The 21148-nt window shown below is 35.7% G+C and overlaps 1 protein-coding gene across 1 annotated transcript; it reads left to right on the top strand.

Annotated features, from left to right (window-relative positions):
- Positions 1–1214: 1214 nt before the first annotated feature.
- On the top strand, positions 1215–20783 carry LOC123547349 (uncharacterized). Its single transcript, XM_045334374.2, has 7 exons — positions 1215–1283; positions 5737–6001; positions 6886–7113; positions 7320–7491; positions 9469–9596; positions 12430–13023; positions 14708–20783. The coding sequence occupies exons 2-7, from the start codon at positions 5737–5739 to the stop codon at positions 14878–14880; spliced, it is 1560 nt and encodes a 519-aa protein (XP_045190309.2). The 5' UTR covers positions 1215–1283; the 3' UTR covers positions 14881–20783.
- Positions 20784–21148: the final 365 nt, after the last annotated feature.

Here is a 21148-nt window from a genome sequence, read left to right as displayed (position 1 = left end):
TTTGCCGCAAACTTTTCATTTTGGTAAGGGTTCTGTCTCTATCAATGATGTAACAAACTTTACATTTGAACTCGCTTGTTGGTTTCTGTGTCTGAACTCTGACGTCTTAGATCGTTTCCCAAGTTTAAGTTTAGTCTTTGTTCGCGTCATTACTCCTAAAAAGTTAAAATACGTCGTCCGAGTATTCGTCTTCAACATCAAGTATTTATCTTATCAATGTTTGTAGATCTATCACCGTAATCTCGAAATCTCAAAGACTTATTCTATATGAAGTTTCGATACATTATCAGGCATTGATCAGAGGCCTAACTTTCACTAATGCTTGATAAGGAAACATATTATGTGAACATTTAGGATATATTTTTCAATTTAAAATACTTTTTGTTCACTTTTTGGCAATTTATTTGTTAGCATTCGCGGATGCAACAGTATAGGTACATAGGGACTCATCTTTAAGATACCTCTTGAGATTATAAATAAAGTAAAAATTGGGAAACTTCTCTTGAAAGCCCGAAATTATTAGGTAACAAGTAATGAAACAGAAAAAAATGATAGATCTACTAAACGATCTTTAAGAAGCATTGAAGAAAAAAAAACAAAAAAAAAAACGTTCTTTCATGTCAGATCATACCGAAATAAATCTTAAAAGCTTAAGAAATCTGCAAACAAGTATTTTTCAAGAGGAAATGAGTCTCAAACACAATAATCTGTTCGTAAAGGAACAGTAAGTGTATTCATGAATCTGCTTGCCGTCATATCATTCTTGCCGTATTAGCATTTTCCGAAGACACATTTTTTTCACAGATACGTACCATTTCATTTTAAGTAAAGTGGTTCGCGAGTCTTCTTGGAACCGAAATAAACAGCGGGGAAAGGCACAAGAATGTAAAGGAAAGCAATCCTGCATTATTTTGTAAAACACAGGATTTTCTTGCCGTAATACCCTCCAAGAATTTGCAGCATTTCAGGGTTGGAACGGACCTTTGCAAAAACTGCTTAGAATTTCAGAAAATCTTTGCCTTACGTTTATAGCCCACTATTTTTGCTTGAGCCTCGTATAAACTTTATTAAAATCGGTGAAAAAAATGAAATACTTACGGTGTTTTAAGTTCTGAATCGACGGATTTGTTTATTAATTTTCTTGCCGTAATACCCGAAAATGACGTAACAAACCACGTGGTATGTACACACTGTATACAGTATAGCCTGAAGTGTTATTATCGATACTCATAGTTGCTTCCCCTTTATAGCATTCCGCCTTTTGTAACAAGGGAAAGAGAAAAGTAAGTACTGCTGGGATTCTACCGTGCGAGACCTTTATTTCATGATAAACAACATAACACGAACTGACATCTTTATCTAGGGTGTTGGCCCGGTATCTTCTTTGCTGTAGCCTAGGGTTGTAAAACAAGGAAGCACTTTTTGGACATGTATTGCGAATTGCATAACAAATTTACAGCATTGACAGCTCTGTATTTCTGAAGATTAATCTGTTAATAATGTGCCAGTCAGTGAATCATAAAAAAACACTATCGTCAACAGTTATGAACTTTTTTGCTACACATCAAAGTATTCTGTCACTGTTTAAATTTCCCACCCAGCCAGTTTGGAGTAGTTTTATAAATCCTTCCGCATAGTCCAACAAATTTCATTGTTATTTTAATTTAACAGGCTGGTAACATTGCCCGATCGAGCTTACAACATAAAAAGTAATATTTCTTGAAAAATAATGAAGATATTTCTTTCAAACTTGGTCCATAAATTAAGCATAACAAATGATATAAATTAAAATAAAAATAACTTGCTTGCCTTCAGTTTAGGTAGAATTATTCAGGCCCGTGTGCAGGATTTGTTTGCTGGGGGGGCCCAACCTGGGGTGGGTTCGGGAGGGCAATTGCGAAAATTTTTAATATGGCACATGAATAGATGCATTTTCCTGCTACCTGAAACACCTTTAAGGATGCATGAATGTATCATATATTTAAGGAAAACTCTACTTTTTAATCATTTCATCAAGCCTTTTCAATGTATGTATGATTGTACAGTCACAGTGTATTGACTTATTTTTCTGTATGATACCCAGTTGAAAAAAATGTTGAAGTTTTAAGATGATTATTAAGTAGACTAGCACCTAGACTATGATAATTTTTTTCACATTTTTATAATTTCATGTAGTAAACTGAGCCAGTCTATATACTATGTCCAATATTACAATTTTAACATCAGTCCTCTTAGAAAATTTCTAAAATAGACTGGCTTTTGTCTCTATGAACATAAAAAAGAAAAAAAATCATAGAAATATCGTAATTATCAGTCTAGTGGCTAGTCTAATTATTAAGGGTATCCTATTTGCAAAATGGCCAAATGTTTTTAGATTTCCAACAAAACAGACGAAGTATTATGACAATTACTATTTACATCATAGATTTCGAATGACAACGAACTGTTAAAATTCCAGTGCATGATGTGTTACAAACCTTACATCGTAATATATTGTCATATTTTACCTAAATGTGTGTATGATATGACGATAAATCAAAAACCTAACGCTGAAATATGCTTTATTATTTATTTTCAAACATGACATACGGTAGATATGAACAAAACACATATTAAACACTGATATGATTACAAAAATTTGGCGAAGACAACATCAAATGAAAAGCAAACCTTTATGAATCATAGTCCAGTAAAAATATTATCAAATATATTGCTTTCAAGTAGCCGACTTAGATATGTCCCCGTTTCCGGGTCCTTTTCTAAGTTGTTCAGCCATGCTAACGCAGCATGAAAGTTGACATCGGATATCCTGTTCTTATGCAGAAAAAATAGATACATTCATTGCTTAATTATTTTAAATAATTCTGTTCGTATAAATCAAAGCTCATTGAAGCATTGCAGTGAATGAAAGTCACTTTATTTAATTTGTTTGTCGTATACCGAAACTAATTACATAAGCGTGTGAAAATTACGCGCACGTCGGTTAAAGGGGAAGCTTGGCGAATGCCAGGCAGAGGTGTGAACAACTTTGTAAACACAAGCCATTCCGGCCACAGATTGTCTGTTCGACTGAATACTAAGGTGTAATTATCACTGTAATTAAGCCGAGGGGACCACCAAATGAGTTCGAGAGTTCGAATTTTCAAAGTTCGAGCGATCCGAAGTAGAACTATATAGAATAAAGAAGGAATACATTCGAGACCGGGAGAAGAGTTCGTGCGATCCTGGGTGTTTGAAAGATCCAAGTTCGAGCAATTGAAGTTCAACTGTATTACAGCTTCTACCCAAAAATATAAAAGACCAATCACCCTCGCAGTTTTGCATTTCCAAATCAATCATTTGGTAAAAAGAACCCTGAAGTCCGTTCATTCAACCACCAATGGTTCAAAGAAAACAATGAATTGCGTTTTACCTTTATAATGTCATTTAATGACTAAAATACTATAAGGATTAGATGACCCCCTTTAATTCAGGGTCTTGTGCTCGATTCCCTACTTAGACATTACTGGGTTTACCCTGGCAAGACATTGTCCGTATCTAACATCGTACCGCCATTACAGTGTTTAAACATGGTAAACTGTAATTAGGGGTGAAAACTGGAAAAAAAAACGAATATGTTCAACAGATACTGAGCAGTCCAAGAAGTCGCCAGATTGCACCATTTACTCTGGCTGTATGCAATATTTTCCCGGGGCAACCCTGCAACCCGTTCATAGCAGGGGGATACCCCCTCCCAAACCCACCCCCTCCGCCGCCCCAATGCTCAAATCGTCCCTACGCCCCTGTCACCACATGCAGTCGCATGCTGTTTTTCCTTCAGAATCCCTTTAGATCAATCTTTGATCATCAAATTATCGCCACTTAACATGTGACTTGTAAACCCTTTGAACAAAAAGTGTTATAGCTCCATGATTAACATGAGGTAATATGCTAATTACACGCTAATCTATAGTGGCGAAAACAAAATATCGATCGCTAATGACTGGTCAGTATTTACAGGTATGGACGACAGCATAATACAGATAAATGTATTGATTTATACGGAGTGTCTACTCCCCGTATTAGACCTTCCTGAACAAATTTGGCACGATCCAGGCCAGGGTCTTTCAAAAATGAATTCATTTTGAGTGACCCTGTGCGATCCTAGGAAATATTGAGATAATTTTTTCATATGGGCAATACGCGTCAAACACTTGAAAGACCAAAATAGTGGAAGCAATTTCCGATGAAATTTTCATAGCTGACGACGCTTTACATGCTATAGGTTTAAATTACGATTATGTCACGAATTGGCCATAAATTCAAGGAAGTGTGTAACCAGACGTCTAGCCTGCACTCTAGCCGTCCTGTTACTGAATGTCTAGAAAATCTTCTGGGGATTTTCTAGCCATCCGGTAATATATTTCCTATAATAAGTATAAGTATATATAATATAATAAGAATAAGTAATGATAGCTGATGCCGAAATCAATAATGGCGAAATCGCCGTGACGTCACTCATTAAAATCTCTTCATCTGGGGGCGGGCAAAACTTTTAGAAAAACAGTAGTTAAGCGTTCATGATTAATCCGTTTTATTTAAGAAATAATTTATAGCAAAAGAGTGCTTTAACACTATTTATGCACGTTGGGTGGCACAGCCCGAGTGAAATTATTTGTACGACGTATTACCGCCCGAGTGTATAAAGTGTTAAACACGGATTTGCTATGAATTATTCCAATTCTAATATGCCTTTTATCTAAAACAGTAAATAAAATATAGTAGCGCTCTTTCTTGGTCGCAACAAAAACTCTGACGTCACCGCACATTAACGTGATGTCATTCTAGCGTAAGTGTGTTTTAACAGAAACAAGCATATTAGAATTCGAAATAAAAGTCAAAATTTATTAATGAACTGCTTTCAATTCATCAATTTTTTTTATGTAAATTTCTGTTTTAAGAATTAAAGTTTAGGCCATTAGAAAAACATCACTTTTTACAAAATAACATGGACGTCCGGCGATCAATGTTTTATCATTTCTAAAAATAGAATATCAACGGATTTTTTATACAAACACAATCTCTTTCGTTTTATCAACTGAAAAATCAGTAATCTATTCGAGAAAGTGAAAAATATACTTTGGTATGTATTCATACAAATATTTTTTTTTACAGATAAGTATTGATATCTTCAGTAAATAACAGTTAAAACTATATAAAATCATTACTTATTCATTAAGAAATCAGTTACCGGACGGCTACAAAATCCCCAGAGGACTTGCCACCTACTGTTCCTAACAATCATAATGAACAATTCTAGGTATGACCTGTCAAAAAAGAATCAATGACTGAAAGACAAGTTACGAGTGATTAAGATTTAAATCCACTAAATCCCTCGGAGCATTGTATATATAACACATGTTATTTGATTAAGCATTCACGAAACATATTGTCTTTACCATCATAGTCTGTAGCAGTATCTGTCATTATTCAATTATAATTAGGTATGTTATATTATATAAATACCATAAATGATTCTTTGTGCCTTCCTAAAGATAGAAAGCTTCACAGGTTTTAGTCCCTTGAGTTAATCTTCAAGGAAATTTCAGTATGTCATAGATATTCAAGTCTGTAACTGATTTATGCGGTCACAGAATCACAAAATTTTATAATGTCATGGGTTTTATGTGATCCCTAAGTTATGAATTTCAGTAATATTCAAATGAACAAATTTGAATATTTTTTGTGTGTTTTCAGATGAACTTTTCACAAAAGCATTACCTATGTGGTTTTAATGGTTTCAAACAGATTTCACAGTGTATGTCACAGACCCAACAAGACCTTTGTGATGATGCTGAAAACTCTTCACACAATTTGAAGGAGGTAGAAAAGGTAGAGGAACAAGCAGGAGAGTATCTAGACATCTGTCAGACAAAAGGAAATGCAAATTACTTTTCAGTTCCGCAGGAAGTTAACACAGTAATTAAGCTGTGCACATGGTCAGATATTTTCGGAACAACAGGTAGGTACATTTGAGTAGTGAGTATACAGTTTAAAAAAGTTACCATGGAACATCAGTTTTGTAACAGTTGTTTTATCATGAAATGCATTATGGCTGCAAGCTTGAATATTTATACTTCTATGCATGCCTGTGGTAAAATGTGGCATCCAGATTTTAGTTATTGTAACTGGAAGAATTTTGATGCCATAAACTGCATGTGCAATTTTATAATTTACAAATGTTAAAAAAGAAACTCGTTTGAGCCACACCATGAGAAAATCAACATAGTGGCTTTGCGACCAGCATGGATCCAGACTAGCCAGCACATCTATGCAGTTTGGTCAGGATCCATGCTATTCACTTTCAAAGCCTGTTGCAATTAGAGAAACATTTAGAAAACAGCATGGATCCTGACCATACTGCGCCCGTGCACAGGCTGGTCTGGATCCATGCTGGTCACAAAGCCACTATGTAAGTTTTCTCGTGGCACAGCTCATTTGTAGGCAGAAAAATTATCTTTCATATCAGCCCATTTCCAAAACTCCAGACAGCGGGGATTCCCAGTTTCTCATTCCTCACTGTCCATCAAGTTAGGAAACCCTGTCCTTCACAGACAGGCAAGTAAGATCCTTATACTATGAATCATTATTATTCGTGGGGGACTAATTTTCTTGGATTTTTTTTTTGTGGTTGAATCAATGCACGAAATTTAATCCCAACAAACAAGTAAAATTTCCATTCATTCTATGTACAAAAGTTGAAATCCATGGATTCATATCCCCACAAAATTGCCGTTTAGATTAAAACCATGAAATTTCATGCCCACAAAATTAAATGATTTTACAGTATTTTGTCTACAGAAAATCCTACTTTGTCTACAGAATATTCTGTTCATGTTGTTTTAGGTGATGGTAAGCTTACTTGCTATGGAAACAGGAGTTTGTCTTTGTTTGCGAAAATTAAAGATGACTTACCAACAAGGACAGTGATTGGTGTAGGGAAAGATGTGTTATTACAAAACAGCTCTAACACTGTGTTGCTACAGGATGATGGAAGGATATGTGAACTTACATCAGATGTAGAGCATGTGACTTTAGTTACAGGTACAAGGGATCATGTTTATGGGGTCAAAGGTGAGATGGCATTTTCTATTATATTTCCTCTATTTATTAAAAATTCCCTATATGATTATATGCAAAAAAATAAACAGCTCTACCTACCTACCTGCCTACCCACACAAAGAAATTTGGACTGCGTTCCTGTAAACAATTTTTTTTAATTATGGCTCTGTGTCCACTTGACGGGATATTTTTGTAATATTCTAAGGTGTATATTTCAGAATGTCAGTGTTTTGAAGGGTTCATAGAAACATCAGTGGAAGGACAAAATTATATGACATTATTCCTGCATCCTATCTCTGTAAACATAGAGGTGCTCACTGTATCATGTGGGTTTGAGCATACGCTTATGCTGACAAGACAGGGTGCTGTGTACTCCTGTGGTAGTGCAAGGTAGGTTTTCTTTATCTTCAATATTATCATCTTTTATGACATCACACCTTATCATCATTAGTGTTACAAAAATGACACTATCACCTTTGTCATCATCTGTTCTATAAAAACCAAACATAGTAATCATCTTCATCATCATTGGTACTTCAAAAACAAGATAATAATCATCTTTATCATCACCCGAACTACAAAAACAATATAATCATCATCTTATCATCACCAGAACTACAAAAACAAGATAATCATCATCTTTATCATCACTGGAACTATAAAAACAATATAATCATCATCTTATCATCACCGGATCTACAAAAACAAGATAATCATCATCTTAATCATCACCGGAACTACAAAAACAAGATAATCATCATCTTTATCATCACTGGAACTACAAAAACAATATAATAATAATGATTATCATCACCGGAACTACCAAAGTAACATAATTATCATCTTTATCATCACAGGACCTACAAAAACAAGATAATCATCATCTTTATCATCACTGGAACTACAAAAACAAGATAATCATCATCTTTATCATCACCGGAACTACAAAAACAAGATAATCATCATCTTTATCATCACAGGAACTACAAAAACAACATAATCATCATCTTTATCATTACCGGAACTGCAAAAAAATATAATCATCATCTTTATCATCATTAATACTACAAAAACTCAATATTCTCACCACCATTCACATCATTAGTACTGTTAGAACATCATCATCATCATTATTATCATTGCCATAACTGATGCAACCTCACACACTTCTTTGCCAAGTTATTATGTCTCCCACTTTACAGTGATGTGGGAGACATTTGATTTACCCCTGTCTGTGTATGTATGTATGTGTCTGTCTATCTGTTTGTCTGTCTGTCTGCCACAAATCTTGACTAAGTTGAACATTTCTCATCCAGTCTTCACCAAACTTGAACAAAATGTGTTTGACTATAGGACTTTGGCCAAGTTCGATAACTAGCCAAATCAGCCCAGGCACTTTGAAATTATGGCCCTTGAATTACTGAAAATTGGCCTTTTTACTCTTGTCCGTGCTCTAAGCCAAATATTTCTCATCCGATTTTCACCACAGTTTAGAAAGATTCCAATGAAACTTGGCAGATTTGCTTTCTTCACCTTTGTTATCATTTTATAGCCTCTGATATATCTTTAACTTGACTTTGCAAAGAATAGAGAGAGTTAATAGCAGTTTGCACTTTTGCATTCCCAAAACTGTTTTGCACTTTTAGCTTGACTATTCAAAGAATAGGTAGAACTATTGAACACATATGCATCGGTGTCTGCTCATTATTTCATTTCATCTGTTTTGTAAAGTTTGATGTCACTGAGGTTACCCCAATCCTAGACTGGCATCAGTCGTTAGAGTCATTACCTGTAAAGCACTTGGCCATAACATCCTCTCTGATACCACTTTCTCATAAAATTTACAATATCTCTAGCCTCTGTAAAAGGGAGCTACAGATAATTTGAAATATATTTAAAAAAAAAATTAAAAAAATAGGAAATGTTAAATCTCAACAGACTGTGTAAGTCTACCCCAATCCCTGCCTCCCTTCAGTAATTTTTTTTTGCATGGAGGGAGGAGACAAAATTTCTTCTGTCCTCTGACAAAGTGGTATTTCAGGGTAGTAATCTCATTTAGTGATAGCTCAAGTTCAGTCTAGTCTGTTTTGTGAAGCCATTTGGTTGCTTACTTCAAATTACACAGCCCTCTCTGCTGAAGGTTAGAAACACCCTTTGGGTTGTAGAATTCTTTTATGTGAGAAAACCATCCAGCTGGATATGGAAGGTTAGTATTTCTATCCAGGTAACTACCCATGCCAATAATAATTTCTAGAGTGCACCTTGGGTCTTCTCTTGTGTCCTAAATTTTGTTTGTTTGACATTATTAAAACCTGTCAAAGTTGTCTGCTATACAAATTTTCAGGTTGTCATTGACTCTTTTTTTAGCCGAGGGCAGCTAGGCCATGGGGAAATATCAGTAGATCTTCAAAAAACACCTAGATGCATTGATACCTTTTCTGGAATATTTGTGATTTCCATAGCAGCTGGAGGTTGGCATTCCACTGCAGTTACTGGTTTGTATTTCTATTATAATATAAAATCTTGCAGTGCAGAAGTTTCATCAAATTGCGCAGTTTTGCATAATTAATAATTATTGTAACGCAACCTGATTTATTTGCCTGTTAAACAAAGAAGACTGAGACTGTGCGTTATAATGTACTAGTAACACATGCCCTGTTTTTAGCTCACATGTCACTAAGTGACAAGGTGAGCTTTTGTGATCGTGCAGCGTCTGTCGTCTTTTGCTTGTGACCACTCTAGAGGTAACATTTTTCATGGGATCTTTATGAAAGTTGGTCAGAATGTTCATCTTGATGATATCTAGGTGAAGTTTGAAACTGGGTCACGTGCGATCCAAAACTAGGTCAGTAGGTCTAAAAATAGAAAAACCTTGTGACCTCTCTAGAGGCCATACTTTCATTGGATCTTCATGAAAGTTAGTCAGAATGTCACCTTGATGATATCTAGGTCAAGTTTGAAACTGGGTCACGTGCCATCAAAAACTAGGTCAATAGGTCAAATAATAAAAAAACCTTGTGACCTCTCTAGAGGCCATATTTTTCATGGGATCTGTATGAAAGTTGTTCTGAATGTTCATCTTGATGATAGCTAGGTCAAGTTCGAAACTGTGTCACATGCATTCCAAAACTAGGTCAGTAGGTCTAAAAATAGAAAATCCTTGTGACCTCTCTAGAGGCCATAGTTTTCAATGGATCTTCATGAAAGCCCGTCAGAATGTTTACCTTGATGATATCTAGGTCAAGTTTGAAACTGGGTTATGTGCCTTCAAAAACTAGGTCAGTAGGTCAAATAATAAAAAAACCTTGTGACCTCTCTAGAGGCCATATTTTTCATGGGATCTATATGAAAGTTGGTCTTAATGTCCATCTTGAAGATATCTAGATCAAGTTTGAAACTGGCTCAACTGCTTTCAAAAACTAGGTCAGTAGGTCTAAAAATAGAAAAACCTTGTGACCACTCTAGAGGCCATACTTTTGGATGGATCTTCATGAAAATTGGTCAGAATGTTCAACTTGATGATATCTAGGTCAAGTTCGAAACTGGGTCACGTGCCTTCAAAAACTAGGTCAGTAGATCAAATAATAAAAAAACATTGTGACCTCTCTAGAGGCCATATTTTTCATGGGATCTGTATGAAAGTTGGTCTGAATGTTCATCTTGATGATATCTAGGTCAAGTTCGAAACTGGGTCAACTGTGTTCAAAAACTAGGTCAGTAGATATAAAAATAGTAAAACCTTTTGACCTCTCTAGAGGCCATATTTTTCAATGGATCTTCATGAAAATTAGTCTGAATGTTCACCTGGATAATATCTAGGTAAAGTTCGAAACTGGGTCACATGCGGTCAAAAACTAGGTCATTAGATCAAATAATAGAAAAACCTTGTGACCTCTCTAGAGGCCATATTTTTCATGAGATCGTCATGAAAATTTGTGAGAATGTTCACCTTGATGATATCTAGGTCTAGTTCAAAACTGGGTTACATGCTTTCAAAAAACTAGGTCATTAGGTCAAATAATAGAAAAACCTTGTGACCTCTCTCGAGGCCATATTTTTCAATGGATCTTCATGAAAATTGGTCAGAATTTTTATCTTGATGATATCTAGGTCTAGTTCAAAACTGGGTTACATGAGCTCAAATACTAGGTCACAATGTCAAATAATAGAAAAAGACATCATACTCAGTTCAAAATTGGGTCACGTGGGGACAGGTGAGCGATTCAGGACCATCATGGTCCTCTTGTTGCATCAGACATAGCACTAAACATCATAGCAGTGCGCTGAAGAAGAAAAAAACACACAAAACAGGCAAAATTTGGTTGCTATACCTAAGAGGATGTAGATAATGATTTTTGATAGCATGGTGTATGAATGGAAATAATATATCGCATCATTGTTTGTTGCTCTGTTGTATTCAAGCTTGGCAATTCTTTGGCATCTGAAGTCAAATGAAATTAATCATTAAAAATCACTGTTTGATATAAATTATTTCTTAATTCACACATTACAAGTTAATATTACAACATCAAATTAAATACCTGATGTTGGTCTGAATAAACCCTTATCATGCTTGACACGATTGATTTTGCCTTTGCGTCTAGTGTAGATCATGCACTGTTTGCCATTCAGTCATTATCTTTTTGTGAAGCACTCCTGTTAAAAGTAAATGGTAGTGTCTAAATTGAGAAATGGACAAGTTCATTGTAGAAATTTAGAAGGGTACCGGTAAGGGTTATATACAGGTGTCCGATAATGCAGGTTAGACTGTACTGATAAAGTTCATTCCCTTGAAATTTAGAAATTTGTTCCCAAAATGGCTTTCAGCTTTTTTAAAAGGGAGATCAATATTACAAAAATTGGGAACTATTTGTAAAAGGGTGCATGGGGAATTCCTGTGTCCGTCGATCCATTCTGTAGCAGCTCTTTGTGTGACTTAATATCCAACATCATTTCCAGTTTAGATTTAACTCTGTTTACATTTGAGCTGTGCCATGAGGAAACCAACATAGTGCATTTGCAACCAGCATGGATCCAGGTCAGCCTGCGCATCATCACAGTCTGGTCAGGATCCATGCTATTCGCTTTCAAAGCCTGTTGCAATTAGAGAAACCGTTAGCGAACAGCATGGATCCTGATACGCGCAGGCTGGTCTGGATCCATGCTGGTCGCAAATGCACTATGTTGGTTTTCTCATGGCGTGGCTCATTTTATTATGATCTAAAGTCTGTACGCTATTGTACACTTTTTATCAAAACTATAATTTCATTGATATACTTTAAAAACATGAACCACTCTGAAATCCACTACTTTTTTCTCCTGCTTCAGATAGTGGTGATGCTTATGTATGGGGCTGGAATGAAAGTGGACAATTGGGACTTCCAAATGGTACTTTATCTACTGCTTCTCACACAAGCTGTCACAAAGCTGTAGTGGAAAGTTTTACCAGTGAAGACTATGACACAGAACTTGAAAAATGTCCTAACTACATTAATTTGGAAGGAAGAACTTTATATGAGAAGGTTGATACTGTTATCAAAGCTGATAGTTCTGATGAGCTATCTAGTAAAAGAAAATTTACTACAGAATTAAATGAGGAAAATACAGGAAGGATACATGATTTTCATAATTGTACAAAATGTGAAAAGAGGACTGTCACAAAAAGTTGCGAGAAAAATGTATTTTGTGAGGAACATCAGGATTTGAAACAGCATCACAATATGTCACAGACAAAAAGCAGAAGACATTCCACAGACTGTGTCTCAGGTTTAAAAGCAAGGGATTCATACTGTGTTCCACAAAAATATTACCAGCCTGTAGACTGTGTCCAAGTTCAGACTGTGCCTTATGGTCTAGATTTTCCTGACGAGTTATGTGTGAAATCTGTGTCATGTGGGACAAGACATACATGTATACTTTCAGGTAATATGATTATTATTTTTGATATAAGTACAGTTGAACCTTTTTTTTAGCAGTTATTTAAGGAACTGTCTGGAAGTGACCACTATAGACAGGTGACTGACCACTATATCAAGGTTTTTGATGTAGGACATCAAGATTAATTTAAAACTTCTTTTTGATAATTACCTACATAAGTTGTATTGTTTACAATATGTGCAGGTGCTTATAATATGTTAAGTGTCCAAGCTTTAAGAGCTGATAAGTGTTTAACAACAAATAAATACCATATTACTGTAAAGAAAACTCACGCAATTTACATGAAACAGATTGGAATAGTTTCTTAACTATACAAAGGCTTTCTTTGACATCCTTTCATAACAGCTATGATATTATGTAAAAAATTGCTTCAGAGCAGTATTATTCTATACAAAATATTTAATTTTTGGCTGTATTGAGCAAGTTAGGCATGTTGCCAATAAAAGATTTAATTTTCAATGTTTAGACAACAAAATTACCTTGCACTTTGTTTACAGCATTACAATGAAGTTCAGTGGGTTTTTTTTCGGCCGTTTTTATAGCAGTTATTCGGCTATATGCCCAATGCCAAAAAGTATGTATTTTTCCCAAAATGAGTGCAAAAATTCCCGATCTACATTCTGAAAAAAAATGTCATCAAAATTGAACAAACATTGACCAAGTTATGGACAATTTTGTAATGGAAGTATGTTAAAAGAGGTTGTACAATGTGAAACAAGTGTATGAGAGAGTGCTTAAACACATCTTTACTATATCCTATGGGACTAAATATTTCCCAATTTGGAACATTTACTCGTCAAAATTCCCAATTTTGGTGGTATAGGCTATGTTCCTAAATTAGCTAGAAAAAACCCTGAAGTTTCTAGTGCCTGCTGACTGCGTTAGTCTGGGTCACGTTGTATAGAGGGTCTTTATATTGGGAATTCCAATGACCCCCCAGAATGTGACTGTTCTAAGCAGGGTCATGATATCCTTTATCATTCTGGACTCAATTGATTCTACCTATGGGACCAGTGTAGATCTTTATCAGCCTGCACATCCATGCAGTCTGATTAAGATCTGCACTGTTCACCATTCAGTCAGTATCTTTTTGGTAAGCATCCCTTTTAACAGTTAATGGTTCTGTCCAAATTGAAACATGGACAAGTTCATTATAGGAATTTAGCAGGGTACCGGTAAGGTTTATGATGCATGTGTCTGATAATGCAAGCTAGACTGTACTGATAAAGTTCATCCCTTGAAAGTCTTTTCTAAAGTATACTCTTCAAAAAGAATATTTCAGAATTGAAAAATATAAATATAGGTAATCAGAAATGCATGTGCAAAAATCTTTATAAACTTTACTACTGAAAAGAGATTAAATCAAGAAGATAGATTTTTATGTTATCAGCATTAATTGACATATCGCTTTTTTTCTGAAGTAATAACTTTCTTTTTTAAAAACCTAAGGTATTGTTTTAGTGAGTGGTTGCTATATTGATGTAAAGTATATCTGAACTTATATTATTTTTTGCTTATACATGTATGTGACTACACTTCAATGTGGAAGACTGGGATGAAATTATGTTTGAACCATTTAATAGATGTGAAATAAACAGAAGTTTACTCTGTTTAACATATAGGATCAAAATGTAATTAATGAAACCTTTATTGTTGTTTCTGTTTGTAGATTACAGTATCTTGTTGACTGCTGGCTGGAACAGTTATGGACAGTTGTGCCATGGAGATACAAATTCGAGGGATTATTTTGAAACTGTGTCATTCTTTAGTGGGAGGAAAGAGAAAATTATAGATGTGATAGCTCAGTATTGGAATACATACATTGTTACTGAAAATATTTGAGGGTTTAAGTAATGATTTGTGGAATGAAGGACTAAAATCCAGCCCAGACAAAAGTCCCCTCCACCCAATCCCCATGATCAATTTGACTAAGATGGATGAAATTCTCTCTCCGATTTTGTTGATTAAAAACTTTAGAATTATACAAAGATGAACAGAAATGAAAAAAACAACTGTTTGTTAAATGACAATTATTGATTCTAAATAGAATGAAGTAAAAATTTGATTCTAACACGACCAGCAAATAACCCATATAAACATACAAGAAAATCAACCAACAGTTATTTTGCGATAACCCATGTGCATGCAAAGTAGTAACGTCATCCTCTATGTATAGAATGATCCAGGTGCATAGCACGAAGTGTAGTTTATTTTGTAAAAAGTAGTTACATTTTTAGCTCACCTGAGCCAAAGGCTCATGGTGAGCTTTTGTGACCGCTCATGTCCGTTGTGCGGTGTCCTTCGTGTGTCTGTCAACAATTTCTAAAAAAAAAAATCTTCTTCAAAACCACAGGGCAGAATTACACCAAATTTCACAGAAATGATCCTTGGGTGGCCCCCTTTCAAAATTGTTCAAAGAATTGAATTCAAGCAGAACTCTAGTTGCCATAGCAACCAAAAGGAAAAACTTTAAAAATCTTCTTGTCCAAAACCACATAGAGCTTTTAAATTTGGTATGTAGCATCATCTAGTGGTCCTCTACCAAGATTGTTCAAATTATCCCCCTAGGGTCAAATTTGGATCCACCCTGGGTGGTTTACATAGACTTATATAGGGAAAACTTCGAAAATCTTCTTGTCCAAATCCACAAAGTGTAGAGCCTCAATATTTGGCAGGTGACATCATCAAATGGTTCTCTATAAAGATTATTCAAATTATGCCCCCGGGATGAAAAGAGGCCCTGCCCCGGGGATCCCAAGTTCTGCATAGACTTATATAGGAAAAAACTTAAAAAAATCTTCTTGTCTGAAACCATAAGACCTAGGCCTTTGATGTTTGGTATGTAGCATTGCCTTGAGTTCCTCTACCAAAATTGTTCAAATTATTCCCCTAAGGTGAAAAGAGGCTATGCCCCGGGGGTCCCAAGTTTTACATAGACTTATATAGGAAATTATTTTTAAATCTTCTTGTCTGAAACTGCAAGGCCTAGGCTTTTGATATTTGGTATGTTGCATTGCCTAGTGGTGTTCTACCAAGATTATTCAAATTATGCCCCTTGGTTAAAAAGAGGCCCCCGCCCTTGGGGTCCCAAGTTTTACATAGAATTACATAGGAAAATAACTTTTAATAATCTTCTTGACTGAAAGTTCAAAGCCTAGGCTTTTGATATTTGGTATGTAGCATTGCCTAGTGGCTCTCAACAAGATTGTTTAAATTGTGCCCCTGGGGTGAAAACAGGCCCCCAAGGGTCACTAAGTTTTTATATGAGTTATATAGGAAAAAATATACTTCAAAAATTATCGGATCATATTTCCTAGACTGTTCAATTATAATTTCCTGCTGATTCCAAGTAATTATGGGTCACTTGACTGACCTTGACCTACTGACCTACTTTCTTGTTTTTTAGCTCGACTATTCGAAGAATAAGTAGAGCTATCCTACTCACCACGGCGTCGGCGTCACACCTTGGGTTAAGTTTTTCGTACCAGTCCGCATTTTGACAAAGTCTTTTGAGATAAAGCTTTGAAACTTTCAACACTTGTTTACCATCATCATGGCCAGTTATAGGCAAGAGCACATAACTCAGTCAAGGATTTTGGCTGAATTATGGCCCCTTTTGACTTAGAAATCATGGTTAAGTTTTTCGTACCAGTTCATATTTTGACAAAGTCTTTTGAGATAAAGCTTTGAAACTTTCAATATTTGTTTACCATCACCATGTCCAGTTATAGGCAAGAGCACATAACTCCATCAAGGATTTTGGCTGAATTATGGCCCTTTTTGACTTAGAAATCTGGGTTAATATTTCGTACCAGTTCATATTTTGACAGTCTTTTGAGATAAAGCTTTGAAACTTTCAACACCTGTTTACCATCACCATGTCCAGTTATAGGCAAGAGTACATAACTCCATCAAGGATTTTGGCTGAATTATGGCCCCTTTTGTCTTAGAAATCATGGTTAAGTTTTTCGTACCAGTTCATATTTTGACAAAGTCTTTTGAGGTAAAGCTTTGAAACTTTCAATACTTGTTTACCATCACCATGTCCAGTTATAGGCAAGAGTACATAACTTCATCAAGGATTTTGGCTGAATTATGGCCCTTTTTGACTTAGAAATCTGGGTTAATATTTCGTACCAGTTCATATTTTGACAAAGTCTTTTGAGATAAAGCTTTGAAACTTTCAACACCTGTTTACCATCACCATGTCAAGTTATAGGCAAGAGTACATAACTCCATCAAAGATTTTGGCTGAACTATGGCCCATTTTGACTTAGAAATCTTTGTTCAGTTTTTCGTACCAGTTCATATTTTTAGCTCACCTGTCACAAAGTGACAAGGTGAGCTTTTGTGATCGCGCAGTGTCCGTCGTCCATCGTCCGTCCGTCCGTCCGTGCGTGCATCCGTAAACTTTTGCTTGTGACCACTCTAGAGGTCACATTTTTCATGGGATCTTTATGAAAGCCCGTCAGAATGTTCACCTTGATGATATCTAGGTCAAGTTCGAAACTGGGTCACGTGCCCTCCAAAACTAGGTCAGTAGGTCTAAAAATAGAAAAACCTTGTGACCTCTCTAGAGGCCAAAATTTTCAATGGATCTTCATGAAAATTGGTCAGAATGTTCATCTTGATGATATCTAAGTCAAGTTCGAAACTGGGTCATGTGCGGTCAAAAACTAGGTCAGTAGGTCTAAAAATAGAAAAACCTTGTGACCTCTCTAGAGGCCATACTTGTGAATGGATCTCCATAAGAATTGGTCAGAATGTTCACCTTGATGATATCTAAGTCAAGTTCGAAAGTGGGTCACGTGCCCTCCAAAACTAGGTCAGTAGGTCTAACAATAGAAAAACCTTGTGACCTCTCTAGAGGCCAAATTTTACAATGGATCTTCATGAAAATTGGTCAGAATGTTCATCTTGATGATATCTAAGTCAAGTTCGAAATTGGGTCACGTGCGGTCAAAAACTAGGTCAGTAGATCTAAAAATAGAAAAACCTTGTGACCTCTCCAGAGGCCATATATTTCACAAGATCTTCATGAAAGTTGGTCAGAACGTTCACCTTGATGATATCTAGGTCAAGTTCGAAACTGGGTCACTTGCCGTCAATAACTAGGTCAGTAGGTCAAATAATAGAAAAACCTTGTGACCTCTTTAAAGGCCATATTTTTCAAGGGATCTGTATGAAAGTTGGTCTGAATGTTCATCTTGATGATATTTAGGTCAAGTTCGAAACTGGGTCACATGCCGTCAAAAACTAGGTCAGTAGGTCTAAAAATAGAAAAACCTTGTGACCTTTCTAGAGGCCATATATTTCACAAGATCTTCATGAAAATTGGTCAGAACGTTCACCTTGATGATATCTAGGTCAGGTTCGAAACTGGGTTACGTGTCTTCAAAAACTAGGTCAGTAGGTCAAATAATAGAAAAACCTTGTGACCTCTCTAAAGGCCATATTTTTCATGGGATCTGTGTGAAAGTTGGTCTTAATGTTCATCTTGATAATATCTAGGTCAAGTTCGAAACTGGGTCACATGCGGTCAAAAACTAGGTCAGTAGGTCTAAAAATAGAAAAACCTTGTGACCTCTCTAGAGGCCATATATTTCATGAAATCTTCATGAAAATTTGTCAGAATGTTCACCTTGATGATATCTAAGTCAAGTTCGAAAGTGGGTCACGTGCCATCAAAAACTAGGTCAGTAGGTCAAATAATAGAAAAACCTTGTGACCTAACTAGAGGCCATATTTTCCATGGGATCTGTATGAAAGTTGGTCTTAATGTTCATCTTGATGATATCTAGATCAAGTTTGAAAGTGGGTCACGTGCCGTCAAAAACTAGGTCAGTAGGTCAAATAATAGTAAAACCTTGTGACCTCTCTAAAGGCCATATTTTTCAATGGATCTTCATGAATGTTTGTCTGAATGTTCATCTCAATGATATCTAGGTCAAATTCGAAACAGGGTCATGTGCGGTCAAAAACTAGGTCAGTAGGTCTAAAAATAGAAAAACCTTGTGACCTCTCTAGAGGCCATACTTGTGAATGGATCTCCATAAGAATTGGTCAGAATGTTCACCTTGATTATATCTAAATCAAGTTCGAAAGTGGGTCACATGCCATCAAAAACTAGGTCAGTAGGTCAAATAATGAAAAAACGTTGTGACCTCTCTAAAGGCCATATTTTTCATGGGATCTGTATGAAAGTTGGTCTGAATGTTTATCTTGATGATATCTAGGTCAAGTTTGAAACTAGGTCAACTGCGATCAAAAACTAGGTCAGAAGGTCTTGAAATAGAAAAACCTTGTGACCTCTCTAGAGGCCATACCCTTGAATGGATCTTCATGAAAATTGGTCAGAATGTTCACCTTGATGATATCTAGGTCAAGTTTGAAACTGGGTCACGTGCCTTAAAAAACTAGGTCAATAGGTCAAATAATAGAAAAACCTTGTGACCTCTCTAGAGACCATATTTTTCAATGGATCTTCATGAAAATTGGTCAGAATTTTTATCTTTATAATATCTAGGTCAAGTTCAAAACTGGGTCACATAAGCTAAAAAACTAGGTCACTATGTCAAATAGTAGAAAAAACGACGTCATACTCAAAACTGTATCATGTGGGAAGAGGTGAGCGATTCAGGACAACATGGTCCTCTTGTTTGTAAAGTGTTTGACATATGGCTTTGAAACTTTTATCACTTATTTAGTATAATAGTCTCTATCTGTAGGAAAGAGAACATAACTCTGTCATCTATTTTGTCTGAATTATGGTCGTTTTTGGATTTTGAAATTGGTTCTGTTTTCATACAAGTCCATGTTTTGTCAAAACTATTTGACATATGGCTTTTAAACTTTGAACACTTGTTTATCATTATGATTTCCATCTGTAGGCAAGAGTACATAACTATTTTGACTGAATTATGGCCCTTTTTTGACTTTGAAATTGGCTCATATATTGCCATTTAGTGCAAGACTTATCGAAATCAAAGTAATACAGGAACATTGTTTGTCTAATCTATTTATTCCTTTTGTCTGAATATCCGTGGAAATATTTTGACCCTATTCTTCAATCAATTCTTCGAATAGTCGAGCGCGCTGTCATCAGACAGCTCTTGTTAAGATACAGCCTTGAAATTTGAATGACACATAATTTTGCACACCGATCTTAAAACTGATTTCCAGTGACTACTGACCTACTTTCTAATATTTTAGCATCAGTTTGACATTTGAAACATGTAGCTCATATTACTCAGGTGAGCGATCCAGGGTCATCATGACCCTCATGTTTCTAAAACTTTGATACAAGTATGTCATGTTAGAATCGAAATAACAAGCTCCCAAGTGTGATTTATCGTAGAATAACCCGAATTTTTGTTCTTATGCAAAATAATATATCACTCAGGCCTACGGCCTTCGCGATATATTCTAACACATAAGAACTCAGAAAAATGGGTTATTCTACGATAGTCCATGATTGGGAACTTATTATTTCTTAAATAATTGAAAAAAAATGAAAGCGGGGATTTTGTCTGCCTTGGTTGAATGAAGCCGGGGAACTTTGCTAAAGGGAAATAGAGATGTGCAGATTTTGTGTGTATTCTGGATTTCTGCAATAGATTCTTGTATTGTTATTTCTGTAAATGGTCTAGAATGTTTAATATGTGTAGTTTTCAATGGTGATTGTACTTAATTGCTTGTATGTTGTCTTAAGATTTTGGAACAGCCGTTAGAGATTATTAAAGACATTGGTGTTATATTTTTTATTTGAGCGTCCGGATATACAATGGAAAGCTTTTGAAAAAAGTAACTGTTAAATCAAACTGAATGACTTATTGCCTGTAAATGCTTTATGATCCATTTTTAGCTCGACTATCCAAAGAATAAGTAAAGCCATCCTACTCACCACGGCTTCAGCATCAGTAGTGACAGGGTGAGCTTTTGTGATGGCATTTGTCCATCGTTCATCCATCCGTCGTCTATCCATCCATCTGTTCACAATGCCTTGTGAACATGATAGAGACCACATTTTGCAATCAATTTTAATCAAATTTGCACACAACTTGTATTGGCATAATATCTCGGTTCCTTTTGATAACTGGCCAGATCCCAT

The sequence above is a fragment of the Mercenaria mercenaria genome, chromosome 9 (assembly GCF_021730395.1).
Source record: "Mercenaria mercenaria strain notata chromosome 9, MADL_Memer_1, whole genome shotgun sequence".
NCBI lineage: Eukaryota > Metazoa > Mollusca > Bivalvia > Venerida > Veneridae > Mercenaria > Mercenaria mercenaria.
Note: the sequence above shows the minus strand (reverse complement) of the source record. Positions and strands in the feature narration are given on the sequence as shown.